Here is a 24,634-nt window from a genome sequence, read left to right as displayed (position 1 = left end):
CTTAGAGGAACAAGCGTCAAACCTAGCAGAGGCGTTAAGACTCACGCTAACCGCACTACAAATAGTACAAAAAGGACAAGAGGAGATAACAGCTCTCGTGCTACAACATCGAACCGCATTTATAGAACAGAAACCCTTTCTCACCACTTTGGAAGAATTTACAGAGAAAACAACTGAAAGGATGAGTACTCTAGCAGCCGAGACAACTGACCTGGCCCACAGGATGGACGAAGTAGAAAGACAACTGGATCATTGAAAGGGATATTCGCCCGATTTCACGAACCTAACAGACATTCAAATCATAAAAGATAGAGCCAGATACCCCAACCAAGGAAGCAGAAAAAGGTAAAAAATAATGTTTTGCTGGAACATATAAATATAAATGAAGTGGATTAATATCTTTATGTTGCAAGTCCTGTTCCAGCCATGTCTTCAGGTCATGTTAACCACCACTGCGGAGCAGACCTTTTATAAGGCCGAGTCGGGAGGAAGTGTGATAATGGGCTGTAGATTCTTCCCCTTGTCTCAGCATCCCTACGAGGACTTGACGGTGTCTTGGCACTGGACCTCGCAGGCTCGGTCTCGAGAAGTGTACCAGATGGAAAAAGGACAGGAGTTGAACTGCTCCCAGCATTCGGACTTCCGAGGTCGCACCAAGCTGCTCATCAAACAGATTGAAGATGGCTGGGCGAAGTTGCAGGTAACCAGGCTTCGTATTAATGACACGGGAACCTACCAATGTAAAAATGACACGGGAACCTACCAATGTAAAATAGGAACAACGAATGTTGTTCCTTAATATCCTATAAGGATATTAAGTTATCAGTGACTGCACCGTTCAAAAAAGTGACCAAAGACATTGTTAAAACAGGAAAAGAGGGTGAGCTTGTGCTAACCTGTCAGTCTGAAGGCTACCCTAAATCTAAAGTCACCTGGGAAGACAATCACCGGCAAGAACTCAACGCCAGCACCACCGTTGTGGTGACAGAAGACGGCCTCTTCAGAGTCACCACTCAGATACGGGTGGCATCATCGCAGGAAAATAACTACACGTGTAGCTTTAACAGTAGCGGCTCTTCTAGGTCTTTTTTCATTCCAGAAGATACACAACAACAGAAAGGGAATCAACGCAAGGTAGCTGTAATTATTGCAGCAGTAGGCGCAATTATTAGACTTGCACTAATTGGCTTATTGATAGTGCTAATTCACCTACACAAAAAAGGCTTTGGAAAGAACATTGAGCCCGACTGGGCTTCAAGGACAAGACGAATATTCAAGTTACCAGAGTCAACCTCGAACTCGAGGGCGGAGCAAGTGTAAAAAGGAAGTAAGATTGGACCAATTTAAAAGGAAGGACTGCTAGGAGAGAGCAACAGTCACACCCAGGAGCAAGCATGACCGAACCCAAAGCTGAGGAAAAGATTGAATGCGACAAACTGGCTAATCAAGGAGACAAGGAACCAGGAAGGATGGAAGAGGGAAACCTTTACACTCCTAACCCGCATTATGACACTCCTAACCCGCATTATGATACTCCTAAACCGCATTATGATACTCCCCAGCCAGGAACTGTGAAGGACCCCTTGTCACAACATCAAGAGGTAAGACAACCGGTTCATACTTATCGCAACTTGGGACAGGAGGTAGAACAAAAAGAAAATACATACGAGACACCGACCGTAAAAGAATCGGAAGAAACCAGGTATGAACAACCCGCCCGGGATGAAGAATGGGATACATTCAGGCAAGAGGAAATACCTCGTTATAGCACACCACGAACATTTTGGCTCAGATATAGGAGGAAAATGAAAAGTATCGGGGTCTTGGCAGGCGGCTGTATCATCATGTATGTCCTACTGATGTTAATGACGAACCTTAACACTCGGTATGAACTCAAGCAGAACAACCTTTTGGATTTGACTACTATCCGACATGGAACAACAAAGATAATTAATCAAACATGTTGGAAAGTTCGCCAAGTACCATCAGTGGAATATAGGAAACAGGATAATAGATCCGATTCAGGCGCAGGACAAAACATAATTGATGACTGTAACAGATCTCCCAGGAATGGTTCAGGACCCTTGGAGATACGGAGAGGAGGAACGGACCTAAGCGCATGGCTGAGGAGCTGCACCGAATACCCAGCGTTGACCAAGAAGGTGTGTACCACGCATATAGTTCTACAGGCTCAATGGACTAATGAAATCTCAATTATCACGTTAACTGTGCTGTGCTTAGAACAGAGTGAGGAAAGGGAGGTTAGGAAAAATTGGCTCCAAATAGGCCACGCGGAACCGATGTGGTATACCAACGAACAGTGCGCAGGTCTGTCCGACGGCTCAGGAGGATACTGGATACCAAAGGCGGCCAACAAGGACATCGTTTCCATGGCGGCACCCCTGAATCATACTTGCACCACGGTGCGCCCAAGCTGGGAACCATGCTGGAGCTGTTTGACTTTCACCTGTGCAAACCAGCCATCGATGGTAAACGATAGTCAAGTATCCTCAACCACTGAACCAACAAAGGTAACACCGAAGCCTGGTGGAAATAGGTTGGAAAAAAGAGTAATGGAAAAGCCTCCGAGGAAGCGACGCTCCACGGAAGATAGAGTTGAAGAATGTCATCAGAAGTTGATGCAAGGAAAGCCCTCTCTACACCCCCGTCTATGGAACACGGGTAAGCAAACTACCAGTCCACACCATTTCCATGTATTGACCTACAGAGGAATGTTCCAGGAGGACAATTGTGCACCGGAAATTATAAGCCTGATTATCCCGTTTGTGAGTAACCCACCATACCTAGGAATGGAGGTAGACTACGAACCGTGGCTGAATAACTCCTTAACATGGATAAGACCAGTGCGTGCGTCCAGATGGTTTGCTGAGAGGAAGGAATCGTCATATAAGTTAGCACCGCGGATGACGCGATGGTATTATCAACGACTTCCCACCCCAACGGATTTACTCTCAGTGCCCGACGGTGATTTCCACAAACTGGATCAATGTGTAGTTCTGAGGGTAGTTGAGCAACTTCATGGAAAAGAATGGACAAAGGGCACCTCACCTAGATGTCCTTTGGAAGAAGAAATAGGAGCACTTTCTACCAAGTGGACTTATAATTGTACAAGCCTGAAAAAGAATGACACGGTCAAAGGGATTTTGCAAGCATGGAAAGAATACCACGCGAGAGACAAAACTAAGACTTGGTGGGGTTTTAACCAGAAAGAGTTACAACAGTTCGTGATTCCGTGCTTAAACAGAACGCAAAGTTATTGGGTTAAGTATCAGTATATGGCAACAGTATACTCTAAAGAACAAGATCTGTGGCCAGATTATTCAAGAGTAAGGGGTGGAGGGGTTGATCTTTATGCCAACCCCAGACCCTGGGTAATGATTTGTAATAAACCAAAAAATAATTGTACAATACAATTAGCAAGACAACCGTGTGACAGTGTACCAAGATTTAAGGAACACTGTAGGGATAAATATCCAGATAAAAATTACGCTACTATAGAGGGAGCAGTATGGGTTAAGAATAGCCAGAATCAGTGGACACGACATGAGGCTAAGAACAGACAATATTGCACGCGATGGCAGAAAGATTACGGTCTACTAGGAACAACTAACCAGGGTAACGGTCAAGGCTATATCCCATACATACCTGACCCTGAAGTACAGATTCTCGAGGGGCATGCGTTCCGAAAGAGCTTATGTGAAGGAAAGGAAATAACAGGTTTCGAATGGGTAGGATATAATAGAATTTATAACAACGGGACATGTTACGAACCCTATGAACATTGGTTGTCATGCGGCCGTGGCACTAAAAAACATGATTGTAAATGGTATGAAAGAGTAGGGAAGGTTCTGGGGGAGAATATCAAAGAAGTCGGCATAGCCCTAGTCACAACTGCGGTAGAGATTGTGAGGGAAAGCTTAGATATAGGTTCTTGGCTATTTGACCTAGCCAAGGACATAGGATGGTGGCTGCTATTGGGACTTGCAATAATTACGGTGGCGGCAATAACTGTAGCACTCATCAAAAGAGGACAACAAGCAAAACCCATGCCTGGGCAGTACAAAAAGAGGGGGACGCTTCCAAAAAGAAACGTCGTTGAAGAGGTCTACATGCAGCTGCGCAAGAAGGGGGCGGAGCCAAAGCGGAAGTGTCTGATGGCCAAGGATGAAGAAACCAAGGAGGGGGTGGAGCCTGTGTGTGTATAAAAGCTGGCACACGGCGCCATCCTCCTCAGTTCCAACTTCGTGGTGGAAGAGTGAGCATCGAGCCATGGCGTGTTCTTCATCCAGCAATGACACTTATGATAGACCAGGCGCTTTGCAGAATGTGAGTAATGAACTGCAATATTGGATGATTTTAGTAATATGGGTGATCTATTGCTGTACTGGACAATGGCATTTCAATCAAGTGACTCGAATCATCATTTGTGCCATAGCCATAGTTAAAGTTTTAGTTTTAAGATTTGTGTATTGTACTTATACCTTAGGACTCGGCATGTTCGTTGTGTATATGCATGGCCGAATAATAATAGATTATAAAACACCCAAAGGCGTAATAGAGACATTTTTGTTAACAGGCTGGATAGTCTTGGACGTAACATCAATGAAAGCCTTTGAGATCATATACGGAGCGGTGGTGTTGGAGGGTATGCTGGCGATAGCCCTGGCCTTATATGTGATGAACCTAGTCATTAGCCTTCAGAAGAATATAAGTAAGAAGATATGGATTTGGCGATTGGTTAAATTAATAATATGGGGAACCATTTGGGGTATCATTTCCATTCTTCTTTGGATGCGTTTAATTGATCAATTAGTTCTGATTACCTGGTTCTTCACATACTCAGCCTTCTTTACCCTTCCACCTAGAAACTCGGCTGCTCGGCCAGTGACATCCCCCTCACTGCGGCGCAGTTTGAGTATTCGCTCGCTCAGTAGAGATCACACAATAACACGACCTCCGGGTCAGGTGATTTTTGTAAGGGACCAGGATGATGCCTAGGATCCCCTTTAAGTAATGAACTGTGTTGACTATGTGTATGTTTACAGAAAGTAATTACCCCGCGGTGTGTCCTTTGTGGGAATGACTCCCTTCGATCCGCGTGGGTCGTGGGCAGTTCCTTCCTGGGACACTGCTGCTTCCCTTCACCGCTTAGTTCAAAGAGGGAAGTCTGGATTGTACCTGATGGAATCTACCGAAAAAAGGTGGCGCGAGAACAAGGCTTCCTCACTGATGACTGGCTGTGGCTGACCTTTGCTGATCTGGCGACGAAGGGTATTATGACACATTCTGTTTTAGGTGAACCTTTGGTACCCCTTGTGATTTTAACCGAGGACGGCCGTTATCTGGGCAGAGTCTATCCATTGCTTCGTATGGCTTGGCGCCTAGCTAGCGGGGGCTACCGTTTCACATATCATATGAAGGGTGGCTGCTGCATAGCAGTTAGCCCCGAGACACGACCACCACCGGACCAGGGTTTGGCCACCACCACTGCCGCCGACCATCGTTCGGACCGGGTGTCTAGGCCTGAGGCCCCCGAGCCCAGTGCCGCCCGACGAGCGCCAGCAGTCGGCAGCATTACGCCAGCGGTCGGCAGCATTACACCAACTGCACGTCCACCGTCTCCGGGGGAGGTCATAGATGTGGATGAGGAGGAGGAGGAGGAAAGTGTATATGACAGCTGGACTCCTACCTCTCCTCCACCCACTAAATCGGTGGTTTCTGAAGTAACATCTCCTTGTCCGACTACTCCCGGGACGCCTAGTGATGTGCTGGAAATGCTGATGGATGTGGTGGTGAACCCTGACTGTCTTGACCCAGAACCAGCGGTGGCAAGTGGCGTTCAGGAGTGGACGGCTATTGTCAACGCGTTCAGGGCTACCATGCGTCAAGGACCCAGTTCATAGTGGGGCTGGGTCTCAGCTCAAGGAGGGGGTGTCGGGTGGGCGGCCAGGCCACACACATAAGCAATGGTACAAAAAGGTTGTAATTGGCATATGTGGCTGGGTTAATGTGATTGAGCTTAGCCCCAGTTTCAATTCCTGGTTCAACCACCAGAGGTCGACAAACCAAATTAGATCGAAAGGAAAGAGTCGCCAGGTCAAGCATAAGTCTTCTTACGTATATCAATACTATTAAAACCCCTTGTCATAAGTAAACAAACACATACTGAGGTCAACTGCTTATATAATCAATTGCTTGATTTTATATCCTTGAGATAATTTTGATGATTCTCTGTGATGTTATAAATTGGATGTTCTTTTGGAAATCAGTGATAAAAAGTACATCAAGCCTAATAAGGCTGTTATATATTATTTTGATTTTTATATTACTAATGTACAATGCTTTGGAACAGCTTTTATGCAAAGATTATAACCTGTGCAAGGTTGTCTCTCTCAGGCAACGGAGCACACGAATGCTCTACGAAGTAAGCACGGACCTGTTGAAATGCATGAGAGAATTGTATTCACATGAATGTATACATATTAACTGATAAACATGTATTGCAGAATACTTAAAGAGATTAATGAGAAGTGATGAAGTGTCTTGATTGTGTTCAAGACATATGAAAAATGCTTGTCATTGAATGAATGTATTATGTGTGTAGTCAATAGTATTTACTGTGAACCTATTTTGGGTGAGCAAAAAGGGGAAATGGGTACTTTCCACTAGGATCATGTCAGGACACTGGATGAGTAATGGAGAGATAGGTGCTTTCCACTTAGGTCAAGTCAGGACACTGAATGAGTAAGGGAAAAATAGGTACTTTCCACACAAGTCAAAAAGTTAGGACGCTGGAGGCGGGAGCAGAGGTTATAAAAATCCCTCACACGGACAAACGGGGCTCCTTACTCTCTCGAGATAGGGAGACACACGTTCTTTTTTCCCCTCGCAATGCTCAGGGACAAGCTGGCAGGAGGACTTCATTTTTGAATCTCCTTCTCATTTAATTGGGTAAGACAAAACAGTGTATTATAATAAGGTAACTAATAGAACCTCTATTGACATTGCGCGGAATAAGGGAAAAAGGGCTAGTCAGCTGTTCAGGTGTTCTGATGTCCAAATTATCTTATTATTAATTGGCGTTACGGCTCCGTAGGACTTGATCACTCCTTAAAAGCTCACTCAAAAAGGTAAATACTTATTTTGTGATTTATTACTTTTGAACAACTTCTATTTCTTTCCATTTTTATTATTCTTATTATTGTTCATTATATATCGCAAACCCATACTGTCATATTATCAATCTAACCTTGTGTAATCACTGAAATAAATACCTTGCTTTAATTCTATTCTATCTTTGTCATTCTTACAAATGAGAATTAATCTCGACCTTAACACTCAACCTCTTATAAAGTGATTGAACTTCGACGAGACCCCTACCACCGGGTCCTATGACTATTCCTAAAACAGAGTAACTCATCCAAGATCGCCTTCGGCTCGATACCAACACCAATCCGTACGGTCCTGACAAGGACTGTTAAATTTACTAGGTCTTTAACAAATGCCAACGATTTATAAGGGATGGAGCTGCCGTAAAAACGGAGTACTCATTTTAATTATCCTTTCACTCGGTGCGGTTACTCATCAAGGGGTGATTAGTGAGGGCAGACCGGATTGGCTCCGTAAAACTAAAGGCAGTGAGCGCACCTAGGCGAATTCATCTCGACACCGGCTTAACAGCTCCTCGTCCCCTCGCGCTCACGGCGTTGGTGCCGGCCGGGGGAGGAAATAAGGGGGGAGCTCGACCCTTTAAACGGAGAGCCGGTCAGGACATTTCTCCCGATTAGTCCTGCGGGTAAGCGAAATCTGATACTTCGCAAAGGATGCTTTCCCAGTAAATTCTCTTGCTTTTTCGAGTAAAACTCTCCCCTTTATACTAGTTGCAGGCAGTGGTTTGAATCCCAAAGCTTTGGTTGGGGTTTCACACATTTGCAGTTTTTATTGCTTTAAAATGCTTCCCAGCTCCCTCTGCTGTACACTTTTTTTATTTTGACTCATAACTTCACAAAGGATGCTTTCCCAGTAAATTATTTTGCTTTTAAGAGTGAAACTCTCCCCTTTATACTTGTTACAGGCAGTGGTTTGAATCCCAAAGATTTGGTTGGAGTTTTACACACATTTGCTGTTTTTATCGCTTAAAAATGCTTCCCAGCGCCTGCTGGACACATTTTTTATTTTGACTCATAACTTCACAAAGGATGCTTTCCAAGTAAATTCTCTTGCATTTCAGAGTAAAACTCTCCCCTGTACACTAGTTAGAGGCAGTGGTTTGAGTCCCAAAGCCTTGGTTGGAGTTTTACACACATTTGCAATTTTTATCGCTTAAAAATGCTTCCCAGCTCCCTCTGCTGTACAATTGTTTTATTGTCACTCATAACTTCACAAAGGATGCTTTCCAAGTAAATTCTCTTGCATTTCAGAGTAAAACTCTCCCCTTTATACGAGTTACAGGCAGTGGTTTGAATCCCAAAGCTTTGGTGAGATTTTACACACATTTGCTGTTTTTATTGCTTAAAAATGCTTCCCAGGGCCTGCTGTACACCTTTTTTTTATTTTCACTCATAACTTCACAAAGGATGCTTTCTGAGTAAAGTCTCTTGCTTTTTGGAGTAGAACTCTCCCCTTTATACGAGTTACAGGCAGTGGTTTGAATCCTAAAGCTTTGGTTGGAGTTTTACACACATTTGCAGTTTTTATTGCTGAAAAATACTTCCCAGATCCCTCTAATGTACACTTTTTTTATTGTAACTCATAACTTCACAAAGGATGCTGTCCCAGTAAATTCTCTTGCATTTCAGAGTAAAATTATCCCCTTTGTACGAGTTAGAGGCAGGGGTTTGAATCCCAAAGCTTTGGTTGGAGTTTTACACACATTAGCAGCTTTTATCGCTTAAAAATGCTTCCCAGCTCTCTCTGCTGTACAATTTTTTTATTTTCACTCATAACTTGACAAAGGATGCTTTCCAAGCAAAATTCTCTTGCATTTCAGAGTAAAACTCTCCCCTTTATACGAGTTACAGGCAGTGGTTTGAATCCCAAAGCTTTGGTTAGATTTTACACACATTTGCTGTTTTTATTGCTTAAAAATGCTTCCCAGCGACTGCTGTACACTTTTTTTATTTTCACTCATAACTTCACAAAGGATGCTTTCCGAGTAAAGTCTCTTGCTTTTTGGAGTAGAACTCTCCCCTTTATACGAGTTACAGGCAGTGGTTTGAATCCTAAAGCTTTGGTTGGAGTTTAAAACATCATTTGCAGTTTTTATTGCTTAAAAATGCTTCCAAGCTCCCTCTGCTGTACACTTTTTTTATTTTCACTCATAACTTCACAAAGGATGCTTTCCCAGTAAATTCTCTTGCTTTTTAGAGTAAAACTCTCCCCTTTATATTAGTTGCAGGCAGTGGTTTGAATTCCAAAGCTTTGGTTGGGGTTTCACACATTTGCAGTTTTAATTGCTTAAAAATGCTTCCCAACTCCCTCTGCTGTAAACTTTTTTTTATTGTAACTCATCACTTCACAAAGGTTGCTTTCCCAGTAAATTATCTTGCTTTTTAGAGTAGAACTCTCCCATTTATACTCGTTAAAGGCAGTGGTTTGAATCCTAAAGCTTTGGTTGGAGTTTTGCACACATTTGCTGTTTTTATTGCTTGAAAATGCTTCCCAGCGCCTCTGTACGCTTTTTTTTATTTTCACTCATAACTTCACAAAGGATGCTTTCCCAGTAAAGTCTCTTGATTTTTAGAGTCAAATTCTCCCCTTTATACTAGTTACAGGCAGTGGTTTGAATCCCAAAGCTTTGGTTGGAGTTTTACACACATTTGCAGTTTTTATTTCTTAAAAATGCTTCCCAGCGCCTGCTGTACACATTTTTTATTTTGACTCATAACTTCACAAAGGATGCTTTCCGAGTAAAGTCTCTTGCTTTTTGGAGTAGAACTCTCCCCTTTACACGAGTTACAGGCCGTGGTTTGAATCCTAAAGCTTTGGTTGGAGTTTTAAACATCATTTGCAGTTTTTATTGCTTAAAAATGCTTCCCAGCGCCTGCTGTACACTTTTTTTATCTTCACTCATAACTTCACAAAGGATGCTTTCCGAGTAAAGTCTCTTGCTTTTTGGAGTAGAACTCTCCCCTTTATACAAGTTACAGGCAGTGGTTTGAATCCTTAAGCTTTGGTTGGAGTTTTACACACATTTGCAGTTTTTATTGCTTAAAAATACTTCCCAGCTCCCTCTGCTGTACACTTTTTTTTATTGTAACTCATAACTTCACAAAGGATACTTTCCCAGTAAATTCTCTTTCTTTTAAGAGTAAAACTCTCCCCTTTATACTTGTTACAGGCAATGGTTTGAATCCTAAAGATTTGGTTGGAGTTTTCCACACATTTGTAGTTTTTATCGCTTAAAAATGCTTCCCAGCTCCCTCTGCTGTACACTTTTTTTATTTTCACTCATAACTTCAAAAAGGATGCTTTCCCAGTAAATTCTCTTACTTTTTTGAGTAAAACTATCCCTATTATACTAGTTACAGGGAGTGGTTTGAATCCCAAAGCTTTTGTTGTAGTTTTACACACATTTGCAGTTTTTATTGCTTAAAAATGCTGTAAACATTTTTTATTTTCACTCATAACTTCAAAAAGGATGCTTTCCCAGTAAATTCTCTTACTTTTTTGAGTAAAACTATCCCTATTATACTCGTTAAAGGCAGTGGTTTGAATCCTAAAGCTTTGGTTGGTGTTTTACACACATTTGCAGTTTTTCTTGCTTAAAAATGCTTCCCAGCTCCCTCTGCTGTACACTTTTTTTGTTGTAACTCATAACTTCACAAAGGATGCTTTTCACAAAGGATGCTTTCACAGTAAATTATCTTGCTTTTTTGAGTAGAACTCTCCCATATATACTAGTTACAGGCAGTGGTTTGAATCCCAAAGCTTTGGTTGGAGTTTTACACACATTTGCAGTTTTTATCGCTTATAAATGCTTCCCCGCGGCTGCTGTATACTTTTTTTGTTTTGACTCATAACTTCACAAAGGATGCTTTTCACAAAGGATGCTTTCCAAGTAAATTCTCTTGCATTTTAGAGTAAAACTCTCCCCTTCATACTAGATACAGGGAGTGGTATGAATCCCAAAGCTTTGGTTGGAGTTTTACACACATTTGCAGTTTTTATTGCTTAAAAATGCTTCCCAGCTCCCTCTGCTGTACACCTTTCTTAATTGTAATTCATAACTTCACAAAGGATGCTTTCCAAGTAAAGTCTCTTGCTTTTTAGAGAAGAACTCTCACCTTTATACTAGTTACAGGCAGTGGTTTGAATCCCAAAGCTTTGGTTAGAGTTTTACACACATTTGCAGTTTTTATTGCTTAAAAATGCTGAAAACATTTTTTATTTTGACTCATAACTTCACAAAGGATGCTTTCCCACTAAATTCTCTTGCTTTTTAATTTATACTAGTTACAGGCAGTGGTTTGAATCCCAAAGCTTTGGTTGGAGTTTTCCACACATTTGCAGTTTTTATCGCTTAAAAATGCTTCCCAGCTCCCTCTGCTGTACACTTTTTTTATTTTCACTCATAACTTCAAAAAGGATGCTTTCCCAGTAAATTCTCTTACTTTTTTTAGTAAAACTATCCCTATTATACTAGTTACAGGGAGTGGTTTGAATCCCAAAGCTTTTGTTGTAGTTTTACACACATTTGCAGTTTTTATTGCTTAAAAATGCTGTAAACATTTTTTATTTTCACTCATAACTTCAAAAAGGATGCTTTCCCAGTAAATTCTCTTACTTTTTTGAGTAAAACTATCCCTATTATACTCGTTAAAGGCAGTGGTTTGAATCCTAAAGCTTTGGTTGGTGTTTTACACACATTTGCTGTTTTTATTGCTTGAAAATTCTTCCCAGCGCCTCTGTACACTTTTTTTGTTTTCACTCATAACTTCACAAAGGATGCTTTCCCAGTAAAGTCTCTTGCTTTTTAGAGTGAAACTCTCCCCTTTAGACTAGTTACGGGCAGTGGTTTGAATCCCAAAGCTTTGGTTGGAGTTTTACACACATTTGCAGTTTTTCTTGCTTAAAAATGCTTCCCAGCTCCCTCTGCTGTACACTTTTTTTGTTGTAACTCATAACTTCACAAAGGATGCTTTTCACAAAGGATGCTTTCACAGTAAATTATCTTGCTTTTTTGAGTAGAACTCTCCCATTTATACTCGTTAAAGGCAGTGGTTTGAATCCTAAAGCTTTGGTTGGAGTTTTACACACATTTGCTGTTTTTATTGCTTGAAAATTCTTCCCAGCGCCTCTGTACACTTTTTTTATTTTCACTCATAACTTCACAAAGGATGCTTTCCCAGTAAAATCTCTTGCATTTCAGAGTAAAATTATCCCCTTTGTACGAGTTAGAGGCAGGGGTTTGAATCCCAAAGCTTTGGTTGGAGTTTTACACACATTAGCAGCTTTTATCGCTTAAAAATGCTTCCCAGCTCTCTCTGCTGTACAATTTTTTTATTTTCACTCATAACTTCACAAAGGATGCTTTCCAAGTAAAGTCTCTTGCTTTTTAGAGAAGAACTCTCACCTTTATACTAGTTACAGGCAGTGATTTGAATCCCAAAGCTTTGGTTGGAGTTTTACACACATTTGCAGTTTTTATTGCTTAAAAATGCTGTAAACATTTTTTATTTTGACTCATAACTTCACAAAAGATGCTTTCCAAGTAAAGTCTCTTGCTTTTTAGAGTGAAACTCTCCCCTTTATATGAGTTACAGGCAGTGGTTTGAATCCCAAAGCTTTGGTTGGAGTTTTACACACATTTGCAGTTTTTATCGCTTAAAAATGCTTCCCAGCGCCTGCTGTATACTTTTTTTATTTTGACTCATAACTTCACAAAGGATGCTTTCCAAGAAAATTCTCTTGCATTTTAGAGTAAAACTCTCCCCTTTATACAAGTTACGGGCAGTGGTTTATAATCCCAAAGCTATGGTTGGAGTTTTACACACATTTGCAGTTTTTATTGCTTAAAAATGCTTCCCAGCTCCCTCTGCTGTACACTTTTTTTGTTGTAACTCATAACTTCACAAAGGATGCTTTTCACAAAGGATGCGTTCACAGTAAATTATCTTGCTTTTTAGAGTAGAACTCTCCCCTTCATACTAGTTACGGGCAGTGGTTTGAATCCCAAAGCTTTGGTTGGAGTTTTAAACACATTTGCAGTTTTTATCGCTTAAAAATACTTCCCAGCGCCTACTGTACACTTTTTTTATTTTCACTCATAACTTCACAAAGGATGCTTTCCCAGTAAAGTCTCTTGCTTTTTAGAGTAAAACTCTCCCCTTGATACTAGTTACAGGCAGTGGTTTGAATCCCAAAGATTTGGTTGGAGTTTTCCACACATTTGCAGTTTTTATTGCTTAAAAATGCTTAACAGCTCCCTCTGCTGTACACTTTTTTTTGTCACTCATAACTTCACAAAAGATGGTTTCCCAGTAAAGTCTCTTGCTTTTTAGAGTAGAACTCTCCCCTTTATACTAGTTACAGGCAGTGGTTTGAATCCCAAAGCTTTGTTTGGAGTTTTACACACATTTGCAGTTTTTATTGCTTAAAAATGCTTCCCAGCTCCCTCTGCTGCACACTTTTTTTGTTGTAACTCATAACTTCACAAAGGATGCTTTTCACAAAGGATGCTTTCACAGTAAATTATCTTGCTTTTTAGAGTCAAACTCTCCCCTTGATACTAGTTACAGGCAGTGGTTTGAATCCCAAAGATTTGGTTGGAGTTTTCCACACATTTGCAGTTTTTATTGCTTAAAAATGCTTAACTGCTCCCTCTGCTGTACACGTTTTTTTGTCACTCATAACTTCACAAAGGATGCTTTCCCAGTAAAGTCTCTTGCTTTTTAGAGTAGAACTCTCCCCTTTATACTAGTTACAGGCAGTGGTTTGAATCCAAAAGCTTTGGTTGGAGTTTTACACACATATGCTGTTTTTATCGCTTAAAAATGCTTCCCAGCGCCTGCTGTACACTTTTTTTATTTTCACTCATAACTTCACAAAGGATGCTTTCCCAGTAAATTCACTTGCTTTTTAGAGTCAAACACTCCCCTTTATACGAGTTACAAGCAGTGTTTTGAATCCCAAAGCTTTGGTTGGAGTTTTACACACATTTTCAGTTTTTATTGCTTAAAAATGCTTCCCAGCTCCCTCTGCTGTACACTTTTTTTAATTGTAATTCATAACTTCACAAAGGATGCTTTCCAAGTAAAGTCTCTTGGTTTTTAGAGTAGAACTCTCACCTTTATACGAGTTACAGGCAGTGGTTTGAATCCCAAAGCTTTGGTTGGAGTTTTACACACATTTGCAGTATTTATTGCTTAAAAATGCTTCCCAGCTCCCTCTGCTGTACACTTTTTTTTATTTTCACTCATAACTTCACAAAGGTTTCTTTCCCAGTTAATTCTCTTGCGTTTTCAAGTAAAACTCTCCCCTTTATACGAGTTACAGGCTGTGGTTTGAATCCCAAAGCTTTGGTTGGAGTTTTTTCACACATTTGCAGTTTTTATTGCTTAAAAATTTTTCCCAGCTCCCTCTGCTGTACACTTTTTTTATTGTAACTCATAACTTCACGAAGGATGCTTTCCCAGTAAAGTCTCTTGGTTTTTAGAGTAGAACTCTCCCCTTTATACTAGTTACAGGCAGTGGTTTGAATCCCAAAGCTTTGTTTGGAGTTTTACACACATTTGCAGTTTTTATTGCTTAAAAATGCTTCCCAGCGCCTGCTGTACACATTTTTTTGTTTTCACTCATAACTTCACAAAGGATGCTTTCCCAGTAAAGTCTCTTGCTTTTTAGAGTGAAACTCTCCCCTTTAGACTAGTTACGGGCAGTGGTTTGAATCCCAAAGCTTTGGTTGGAGTTTTACACACATTTGCAGTTTTTCTTGCTTAAAAATGCTTCCCAGCTCCCTCTGCTGTACACTTTTTTTGTTGTAACTCATAACTTCACAAAGGATGCTTTTCACAAAGGATGCTTTCACAGTAAATTATCTTGCTTTTTTGAGTAGAACTCTCCCATTTATACTCGTTAAAGGCAGTGGTTTGAATCCTAAAGCTTTGGTTGGAGTTTTACACACATTTGCTGTTTTTATTGCTTGAAAATTCTTCCCAGCGCCTCTGTACACTTTTTTTATTTTCACTCATAACTTCACAAAGGATGCTTTCCCAGTAAAATCTCTTGCATTTCAGAGTAAAATTATCCCCTTTGTACGAGTTAGAGGCAGGGGTTTGAATCCCAAAGCTTTGGTTGGAGTTTTACACACATTAGCAGCTTTTATCGCTTAAAAATGCTTCCCAGCTCTCTCTGCTGTACAATTTTTTTATTTTCACTCATAACTTCACAAAGGATGCTTTCCAAGTAAAGTCTCTTGCTTTTTAGAGAAGAACTCTCACCTTTATACTAGTTACAGGCAGTGATTTGAATCCCAAAGCTTTGGTTGGAGTTTTACACACATTTGCAGTTTTTATTGCTTAAAAATGCTGTAAACATTTTTTATTTTGACTCATAACTTCACAAAAGATGCTTTCCAAGTAAAGTCTCTTGCTTTTTAGAGTGAAACTCTCCCCTTTATATGAGTTACAGGCAGTGGTTTGAATCCCAAAGCTTTGGTTGGAGTTTTACACACATTTGCAGTTTTTATCGCTTAAAAATGCTTCCCAGCGCCTGCTGTATACTTTTTTTATTTTGACTCATAACTTCACAAAGGATGCTTTCCAAGAAAATTCTCTTGCATTTTAGAGTAAAACTCTCCCCTTTATACAAGTTACGGGCAGTGGTTTATAATCCCAAAGCTATGGTTGGAGTTTTACACACATTTGCAGTTTTTATTGCTTAAAAATGCTTCCCAGCTCCCTCTGCTGTACACTTTTTTTGTTGTAACTCATAACTTCACAAAGGATGCTTTTCACAAAGGATGCGTTCACAGTAAATTATCTTGCTTTTTAGAGTAGAACTCTCCCCTTCATACTAGTTACGGGCAGTGGTTTGAATCCCAAAGCTTTGGTTGGAGTTTTAAACACATTTGCAGTTTTTATCGCTTAAAAATACTTCCCAGCGCCTACTGTACACTTTTTTTATTTTCACTCATAACTTCACAAAGGATGCTTTCCCAGTAAAGTCTCTTGCTTTTTAGAGTAAAACTCTCCCCTTGATACTAGTTACAGGCAGTGGTTTGAATCCCAAAGATTTGGTTGGAGTTTTCCACACATTTGCAGTTTTTATTGCTTAAAAATGCTCAACAGCTCCCTCTGCTGTACACTTTTTTTTGTCACTCATAACTTCACAAAAGATGGTTTCCCAGTAAAGTCTCTTGCTTTTTAGAGTAGAACTCTCCCCTTTATACTAGTTACAGGCAGTGGTTTGAATCCCAAAGCTTTGTTTGAAGTTTTACACACATTTGCAGTTTTTATTGCTTAAAAATGCTTCCCAGCTCCCTCTGCTGCACACTTTTTTTGTTGTAACTCATAACTTCACAAAGGATGCTTTTCACAAAGGATGCTTTCACAGTAAATTATCTTGCTTTTTAGAGTCAAACTCTCCCCTTGATACTAGTTACAGGCAGTGGTTTGAATCCCAAAGATTTGGTTGGAGTTTTCCACACATTTGCAGTTTTTATTGCTTAAAAATGCTTAACTGCTCCCTCTGCTGTACACGTTTTTTTGTCACTCATAACTTCACAAAGGATGCTTTCCCAGTAAAGTCTCTTGCTTTTTAGAGTAGAACTCTCCCCTTTATACTAGTTACAGGCAGTGGTTTGAATCCAAAAGCTTTGGTTGGAGTTTTACACACATATGCTGTTTTTATCGCTTAAAAATGCTTCCCAGCGCCTGCTGTACACTTTTTTTATTTTCACTCATAACTTCACAAAGGATGCTTTCCCAGTAAATTCACTTGCTTTTTAGAGTCAAACACTCCCCTTTATACGAGTTACAAGCAGTGTTTTGAATCCCAAAGCTTTGGTTGGAGTTTCACACACATTTTCAGTTTTTATTGCTTAAAAATGCTTCCCAGCTCCCTCTGCTGTACACTTTTTTTAATTGTAATTCATAACTTCACAAAGGATGCTTTCCAAGTAAAGTCTCTTGGTTTTTAGAGTAGAACTCTCACCTTTATACGAGTTACAGGCAGTGGTTTGAATCCCAAAGCTTTGGTTGGAGTTTTACACACATTTGCAGTATTTATTGCTTAAAAATGCTTCCCAGCTCCCTCTGCTGTACACTTTTTTTTATTTTCACTCATAACTTCACAAAGGTTTCTTTCCCAGTTAATTCTCTTGCGTTTTCAAGTAAAACTCTCCCCTTTATACGAGTTACAGGCTGTGGTTTGAATCCCAAAGCTTTGGTTGGAGTTTTTTCACACATTTGCAGTTTTTATTGCTTAAAAATTTTTCCCAGCTCCCTCTGCTGTACACTTTTTTTATTGTAACTCATAACTTCACGAAGGATGCTTTCCCAGTAAAGTCTCTTGGTTTTTAGAGTAGAACTCTCCCCTTTATACTAGTTACAGGCAGTGGTTTGAATCCCAAAGCTTTGTTTGGAGTTTTACACACATTTGCAGTTTTTATTGCTTAAAAATGCTTCCCAGCTCCCTCTGCTGTACAATTTTTTAATTGTAACTCATAACTTCACAAATGATGCTTTCCCAGTAAATTCTCTTGCTTTTTCGAGTAAAACTCTCCCCTTTATATGAGTGACAGGCAGTGGTTTGAATCCCAAAGCATTGGTTGGAGTTTTACACACATTTGCAGTTTTTATCGCTTAAAAATGCTTCCAAGCGCCTGCTGTACAATTTTTTTATTGTAACTCATAACTTCAAAAAGGATGCTTTCCCAGTAAAGTCTCTTGGTTTTTAGAGTAGAACTCTCCCCTTTATACTAGTTACAGGCAGTGGTTAGAATCCCAAAGCTTTGGTTGGAGTTTTACACACATTTGCAGTTTTTATTGCTTAAAAATACTTCCCAGCTCCCTCTGCTGTTCACTTTTTTAATTGTAACTCATAACTTCACAAAGGATGCTTTCCCAGTAAATTCTCTTGTTTTTTCAAGTAAAACTCTCCCCTTTATACGAGTTACAGTCTGTGGTTTGAATCCCAAAGCTTTGGTTGGAGTTTTTCCACACATTTTCAGTTTTTATTGCTTAAAAATGCTTCCCAGCTCCCTCTGCTGTACACTTTTTTAATTGTAAATCATAACTTCACAAAGGATGCTTTCCCAGTAAATTCTCTTGCTTTTTAAAATAAAACTCTCCCCTTTATACGAGTGACAGGCAGTGGTTTGAATCCCAAAGCATTGGTTGGAGTTTTACACACATTTGCAGTTTTTATCGCTTAAAAATGCTTCCAAGCGCCTGCTGTACAATTTTTTTATTTTGACTCATAACTTCACAAAGGATGCTTTCCCAGTAAATTCTCTTGCTTTTTAGAGTAAAACTCTCCCCCTTTATACGAGTTACAGGCTGTGGTTTGAATCCCAAAGCTTTGGTTGGAGTTTTTCCACACATTTGCAGTTTTTATTACTTAAAAATGCTTCCCAGCTCCCTCTGCTGTACACTTTTTTTATTGTAACTCATAACTTCACGAAGAATGCTTTCCCAGTAAAGTCTCTTGGTTTTTAGAGTAGAACTCTCCCCTTTATACTAGTTACAGGCACTGGTTTGAATCCCAAAGCTTTGGTTGGAGTTTTACACACATTTGCAGATTTTATTGCTTAAAAATGCTTCCCAGCTCCCTCTGCTGTACACTTTTTTAATTGTAACTCATAACTTCACAAATGATGCTTTCCCAGTAAATTCTCTTGCTTTTTCGAGTAAAACTCTCCCCTTTATATGAGTTACAGGCAGTGGTTTGAATCCCAAAGCATTGGTTGGAGTTTTACACACATTTGCAGTTTTTATCGCTTAAAAATGCTTCCAAGCGCCTGCTGTACAATTTTTTTATTGTAACTCATAACTTCAAAAAGGATGCTTTCCCAGTAAAGTCTCTTGGTTTTTAGAGTAGAACTCTCCCCTTTATACTAGTTACAGGCAGTGGTTAGAATCCCAAAGCTTTGGTTGGAGTTTTACACACATTTGCAGTTTTTATTGCTTAAAAATACTTCCCAGCTCCCTCTGCTGTTCACTTTTTAATTGTAACTCATAACTTCACAAAGGATGCTTTCCCAGTAAATTCTCTTGTTTTTTCAAGTAAAACTCTCCCCTTTATACGAGTTACAGTCTGTGGTTTGAATCCCAAAGCTTTGGTTGGAGTTTTTCCACACATTTTCAGTTTTTATTGCTTAAAAATGCTTCCCAGCTCCCTCTGCTGTACACTTTTTTAATTGTAAATCATAACTTCACAAAGGATGCTTTCCCAGTAAATTCTCTTGCTTTTTAAAATAAAACTCTCCCCTTTATACGAGTGACAGGCAGTGGTTTGAATCCCAAAGCATTGGTTGGAGTTTTACACACATTTGCAGTTTGTATCGCTTAAAAATGCTTCCAAGCGCCTGCAGTACAATTTTTTTATTTTGACTCATAACTTCACAAAGGATGCTTTCCCAGTAAATTCTCTTGCTTTTTAGAGTAAAACTCTCCCCTTTATACGAGTTACAGGCTGTGGTTTGAATCCCAAAGCTTTGGTTGGAGTTTTTCCACATTTGCAGTTTTTATTGCTTAAAAATGCTTCCCAGCTCCCTCTGCTGTACAATTTTTTAATTGTAACTCATAACTTCACAAATGATGCTTTCCCAGTAAATTCTCTTGCTTTTTCGAGTAAAACTCTCCCCTTTATATGAGTTACAGGCAGTGGTTTGAATCCCAAAGCTTTGGTTGGAGTTTTACACACATTTGCAGTATTTATTGCTTAAAAATGCTTCCCAGCTCCCTCTGCTGTACACTTTTTTTTATTTTCACTCATAACTTCACAAAGGTTTCTTTCCCAGTTAATTCTCTTGCGTTTTCAAGTAAAACTCTCCCCTTTATACGAGTTACAGGCTGTGGTTTGAATCCCAAAGCTTTGGTTGGAGTTTTTTCACACATTTGCAGTTTTTATTGCTTAAAAATGCTTCCCAGCTCCCTCTGCTGTACACTTTTTTTATTGTAACTCATAACTTCACGAAGAATGCTTTCCCAGTAAAGTCTCTTGGTTTTTAGAGTAGAACTCTCCCCTTTATACTAGTTACAGGCACTGGTTTGAATCCCAAAGCTTTGGTTGGAGTTTTACACACATTTGCAGATTTTATTGCTTAAAAATGCTTCCCAGCTCCCTCTGCTGTACACTTTTTTAATTGTAACTCATAACTTCACAAAGGATGCTTTCCCAGTAAATTCTCTTGCTTTTTCGAGTAAAACTCTCCCCTTTATACGAGTGACAGGCAATGATTTGAATCCCAAAGTTTTGGTTGGAGTTTTACACACATTTGCAGTTTTTATTGCTTAAAAATGCTTCCCAGCGCCTGCTGTACACATTTTTTATTTTGAATCATAACTTCACAAAGGATGCTTTCCCAGTAAATTTTCTTGCTTTTTAGAGTACAACTCTCCCCTTTATACGAGTTACAGGCAGTGGTTTGAATCCCAAACCTTTGGTTGGAGTTTTACACACATTTGCAGTTTTTATTGCTTAAAAATGCTTCCCAGCGCCTGCTGAACACTTTTTTTTATTTTGACTCATAACTTCACAAAGGATGCTTTCCCAGTAAATTCTCTTTCTTTTTCGAGTAAAACTCTCCCCTTTATACGAGTTAGAGGCAGTGGTTTGAATCCCAAAGCTTTGGTTGGAGTTTTACACACATTTGCAGTTTTTCTTGCTTAAAAATGCTTCCCAGCTCCCTCTGCTGTACACTTTTTTTGTTGTAACTCATAACTTCACAAAGGATGCTTTTCACAAAGGATGCTTTCACAGTAAATTATCTTGCTTTTTAGAGTGAAACTCTCCCCTTTATATGAGTTACAGGCAGTGGTTTGAATCCCAAAGCTTTGGTTGGAGTTTTACACACATTTGCAGTTTTTATCGCTTAAAAATGCTTCCCAGCTCCCTCTGCTGTACACTTTTTTTGTTGTAACTCATAACTTCACAAAGGATGCTTTTCACAAAGGATGCGTTCACAGTAAATTATCTTGCTTTTTAGAGTAGAACTCTCCCATTTATACTAGTTACAGGCAGTGGTTTGAATCCCAAAGCTTTGGTTGGAGTTTTACACACATTTGCTGTTTTTATTGCTTGAAAATGCTTCCCAGCACCTGCTGTACACTTGTTTTATTTTTACTCATAACTTCACAAAGGATGCTTTCCCAGTAAAGTCTCTTGCTTTTTAGAGTAAAACTCTCCCCTTGATACTAGTTACAGGCAGTGGTTTGAATCCCAAAGATTTGGTTGGAGTTTTCCACACATTTGCAGTTTTTATTGCTTAAAAATGCTTAACAGCTCCCTCTGCTGTACACTTTTTTTTGTCACTCATAACTTCACAAAAGATGCTTTCCCAGTAAAGTCTCTTGCTTTTTAGAGTAGAACTCTCCCCTTTATACTCGTTACAGGCAGTGGTTTGAATCCCAAAGCTTTGGTTGGAGTTTTACACACATATGCTGTTTTTATCGCTTAAAAATGCTTCCCAGCGCCTGCTGAACACTTTTTTTATTTTCACTCATAACTTCACAAAGGATGCTTTCCCAGTAAATTCACTTGCTTTTTAGAGTCAAACACTCCCCTTTATACGAGTTACAGGCAGTGTTTTGAATCCCAAAGCTTTGGTTGGAGTTTTACACACATTTTCAGTTTTTATTGCTTAAAAATGCTTCCCAGCTCCCTCTGCTGTACACTTTTTTTAATTGTAATTCATAACTTCACAAAGGATGCTTTCCAAGTAAAGTCTCTTGGTTTTTAGAGTAGAACTCTCACCTTTATACGAGTTACAGGCAGTGGTTTGAATCCCAAAGCTTTGGTTGGAGTTTTACACACATTTGCAGTATTTATTGCTTAAAAATGCTTCCCAGCTCCCTCTGCTGTACACTTTTTTTTATTTTCACTCATAACTTCACAAAGGTTTCTTTCCCAGTTAATTCTCTTGCGTTTTCAAGTAAAACTCTCCCCTTTATACGAGTTACAGGCTGTGGTTTGAATCCCAAAGCTTTGGTTGGAGTTTTTTCACACATTTGCAGTTTTTATTGCTTAAAAATTTTTCCCAGCTCCCTCTGCTGTACACTTTTTTTATTGTAACTCATAACTTCACGAAGGATGCTTTCCCAGTAAAGTCTCTTGGTTTTTAGAGTAGAACTCTCCCCTTTATACTAGTTACAGGCAGTGGTTTGAATCCCAAAGCTTTGGTTGGAGTTTTACACACATTTGCAGTTTTTATTGCTTAAAAATGCTTCCCAGCTCCCTCTGCTGTACAATTTTTTAATTGTAACTCATAACTTCACAAATGATGCTTTCCCAGTAAATTCTCTTGCTTTTTCGAGTAAAACTCTCCCCTTTATATGAGTGACAGGCAGTGGTTTGAATCCCAAAGCATCGGTTGGAGTTTTACACACATTTGCAGTTTTTATCGCTTAAAAATGCTTCCAAGCGCCTGCTGTACAATTTTTTTATTGTAACTCATAACTTCAAAAAGGATGCTTTCCCAGTAAAGTCTCTTGGTTTTTAGAGTAGAACTCTCCCCTTTATACTAGTTACAGGCAGTGGTTAGAATCCCAAAGCTTTGGTTGGAGTTTTACACACATTTGCAGTTTTTATTGCTTAAAAATACTTCCCAGCTCCCTCTGCTGTTCACTTTTTTAATTGTAACTCATAACTTCACAAAGGATGCTTTCCCAGTAAATTCTCTTGTTTTTTCAAGTAAAACTCTCCCCTTTATACGAGTTACAGTCTGTGGTTTGAATCCCAAAGCTTTGGTTGGAGTTTTTCCACACATTTTCAGTTTTTATTGCTTAAAAATGCTTCCCAGCTCCCTCTGCTGTACACTTTTTTAATTGTAAATCATAACTTCACAAAGGATGCTTTCCCAGTAAATTCTCTTGCTTTTTAAAATAAAACTCTCCCCTTTATACGAGTGACAGGCAGTGGTTTGAATCCCAAAGCATTGGTTGGAGTTTTACACACATTTGCAGTTTTTATCGCTTAAAAATGCTTCCAAGCGCCTGCTGTACATTTTTTTTATTTTGACTCATAACTTCACAAAGGATGCTTTCCCAGTAAATTCTCTTGCTTTTTAGAGTAAAACTCTCCCCTTTATACGAGTTACAGGCTGTGGTTTGAATCCCAAAGCTTTGGTTGGAGTTTTTCCACACATTTGCAGTTTTTATTGCTTAAAAATGCTTCCCAGCTCCCTCTGCTGTACACTTTTTTTATTGTAACTCATAACTTCACGAAGAATGCTTTCCCAGTAAAGTCTCTTGGTTTTTAGAGTAGAACTCTCCCCTTTATACTAGTTACAGGCACTGGTTTGAATCCCAAAGCTTTGGTTGGAGTTTTACACACATTTGCAGATTTTATTGCTTAAAAATGCTTCCCAGCTCCCTCTGCTGTACACTTTTTTAATTGTAACTCATAACTTCACAAAGGATGCTTTCCCAGTAAATTCTCTTGCTTTTTCGAGTAAAACTCTCCCCTTTATACGAGTGACAGGCAATGATTTGAATCCCAAAGCTTTGGTTGGAGTTTTACACACATTTGCAGTTTTTATTGCTTAAAAATGCTTCCCAGCGCCTGCTGTACACATTTTTTATTTTGAATCATAACTTCACAAAGGATGCTTTCCCAGTAAATTTTCTTGCTTTTTAGAGTACAACTCTCCCCTTTATACGAGTTACAGGCAGTGGTTTGAATCCCAAACCTTTGGTTGGAGTTTTACACACATTTGCAGTTTTTATTGCTTAAAAATGCTTCCCAGCGCCTGCTGAACACTTTTTTTATTTTGACTCATAACTTCACAAAGGATGCTTTCCCAGTAAATTCTCTTGCTTTTTCGAGTAAAACTCTCCCCTTTATACGAGTTAGAGGCAGTGGTTTGAATCCCAAAGCTTTGGTTGGAGTTTTACACACATTTGCAGTTTTTATTGCTTAAAAATGCTTCCCAGCGCCTGGTGAACACTTTTTTTATTTTGACTCATAACTTCACAAAGGATGCTTTCCCAGTAAAATCTCTTGCTTTTTAGAGTGAAACTCTCCCCTTTAGACTAGTTACGGGCAGTGGTTTGAATCCCAAAGCTTTGGTTGGAGTTTTACACACATTTGCAGTTTTTCTTGCTTAAAAATGCTTCCCAGCTCCCTCTGCTGTACACTTTTTTTGTTGTAACTCATAACTTCACAAAGGATGCTTTTCACAAAGGATGCTTTCACAGTAAATTATCTTGCTTTTTTGAGTAGAACTCTACCATTTATACTAGTTACAGGCAGTGGTTTGAATCCCAAAGCTTTGGTTGGAGTTTTACACACATTTGCAGTTTTTATTGCTTAAAAATGCTTCCCAGCTCCCTCTGCTGTACACTTTTCTTCATTGTAATTCATAACTTCACAAAGGATGCTTTCCAAGTAAAGTCTCTTGCTTTTTAGAGAAGAACTCTCACCTTTATACTAGTTACAGGCAGTGGTTTGA

At 39.4% G+C, this 24,634-nt stretch overlaps 1 protein-coding gene across 1 annotated transcript; it reads left to right on the top strand.

The window, feature by feature from the left end:
* Positions 1-382: 382 nt before the first annotated feature.
* LOC133398296 (programmed cell death 1 ligand 1-like) lies at positions 383-1,320 on the top strand. The gene is made up of 2 exons (XM_061669935.1): positions 383-759; positions 801-1,320. The coding sequence occupies exons 1-2, from the start codon at positions 383-385 to the stop codon at positions 1,318-1,320; spliced, it is 897 nt and encodes a 298-aa protein (XP_061525919.1).
* Positions 1,321-24,634: the final 23,314 nt, after the last annotated feature.

Source organism: Phycodurus eques, unplaced genomic scaffold, assembly GCF_024500275.1.
Source record: "Phycodurus eques isolate BA_2022a unplaced genomic scaffold, UOR_Pequ_1.1 contig_43, whole genome shotgun sequence".
Taxonomy (NCBI): Eukaryota; Metazoa; Chordata; class Actinopteri; order Syngnathiformes; family Syngnathidae; genus Phycodurus; species Phycodurus eques.
This window is presented reverse-complemented; position numbering and strand designations above follow the sequence as displayed.

What these genes read in the sequence shown, in the direction of transcription:
- LOC133398296 (XM_061669935.1), top strand. Translation starts at nt 383, where the DNA reads ATGAAGTGGATTAATATCTTTATGTTGCAAGTCCTGTTCCAGCCATGT. An exon ending in TGTAAAAATGACACGGGAAC is followed by an intron (nt 760 to 800) that starts CTACCAATGTAA and finishes TTGTTCCTTAAT; the next exon opens with ATCCTATAAGGATATTAAGT.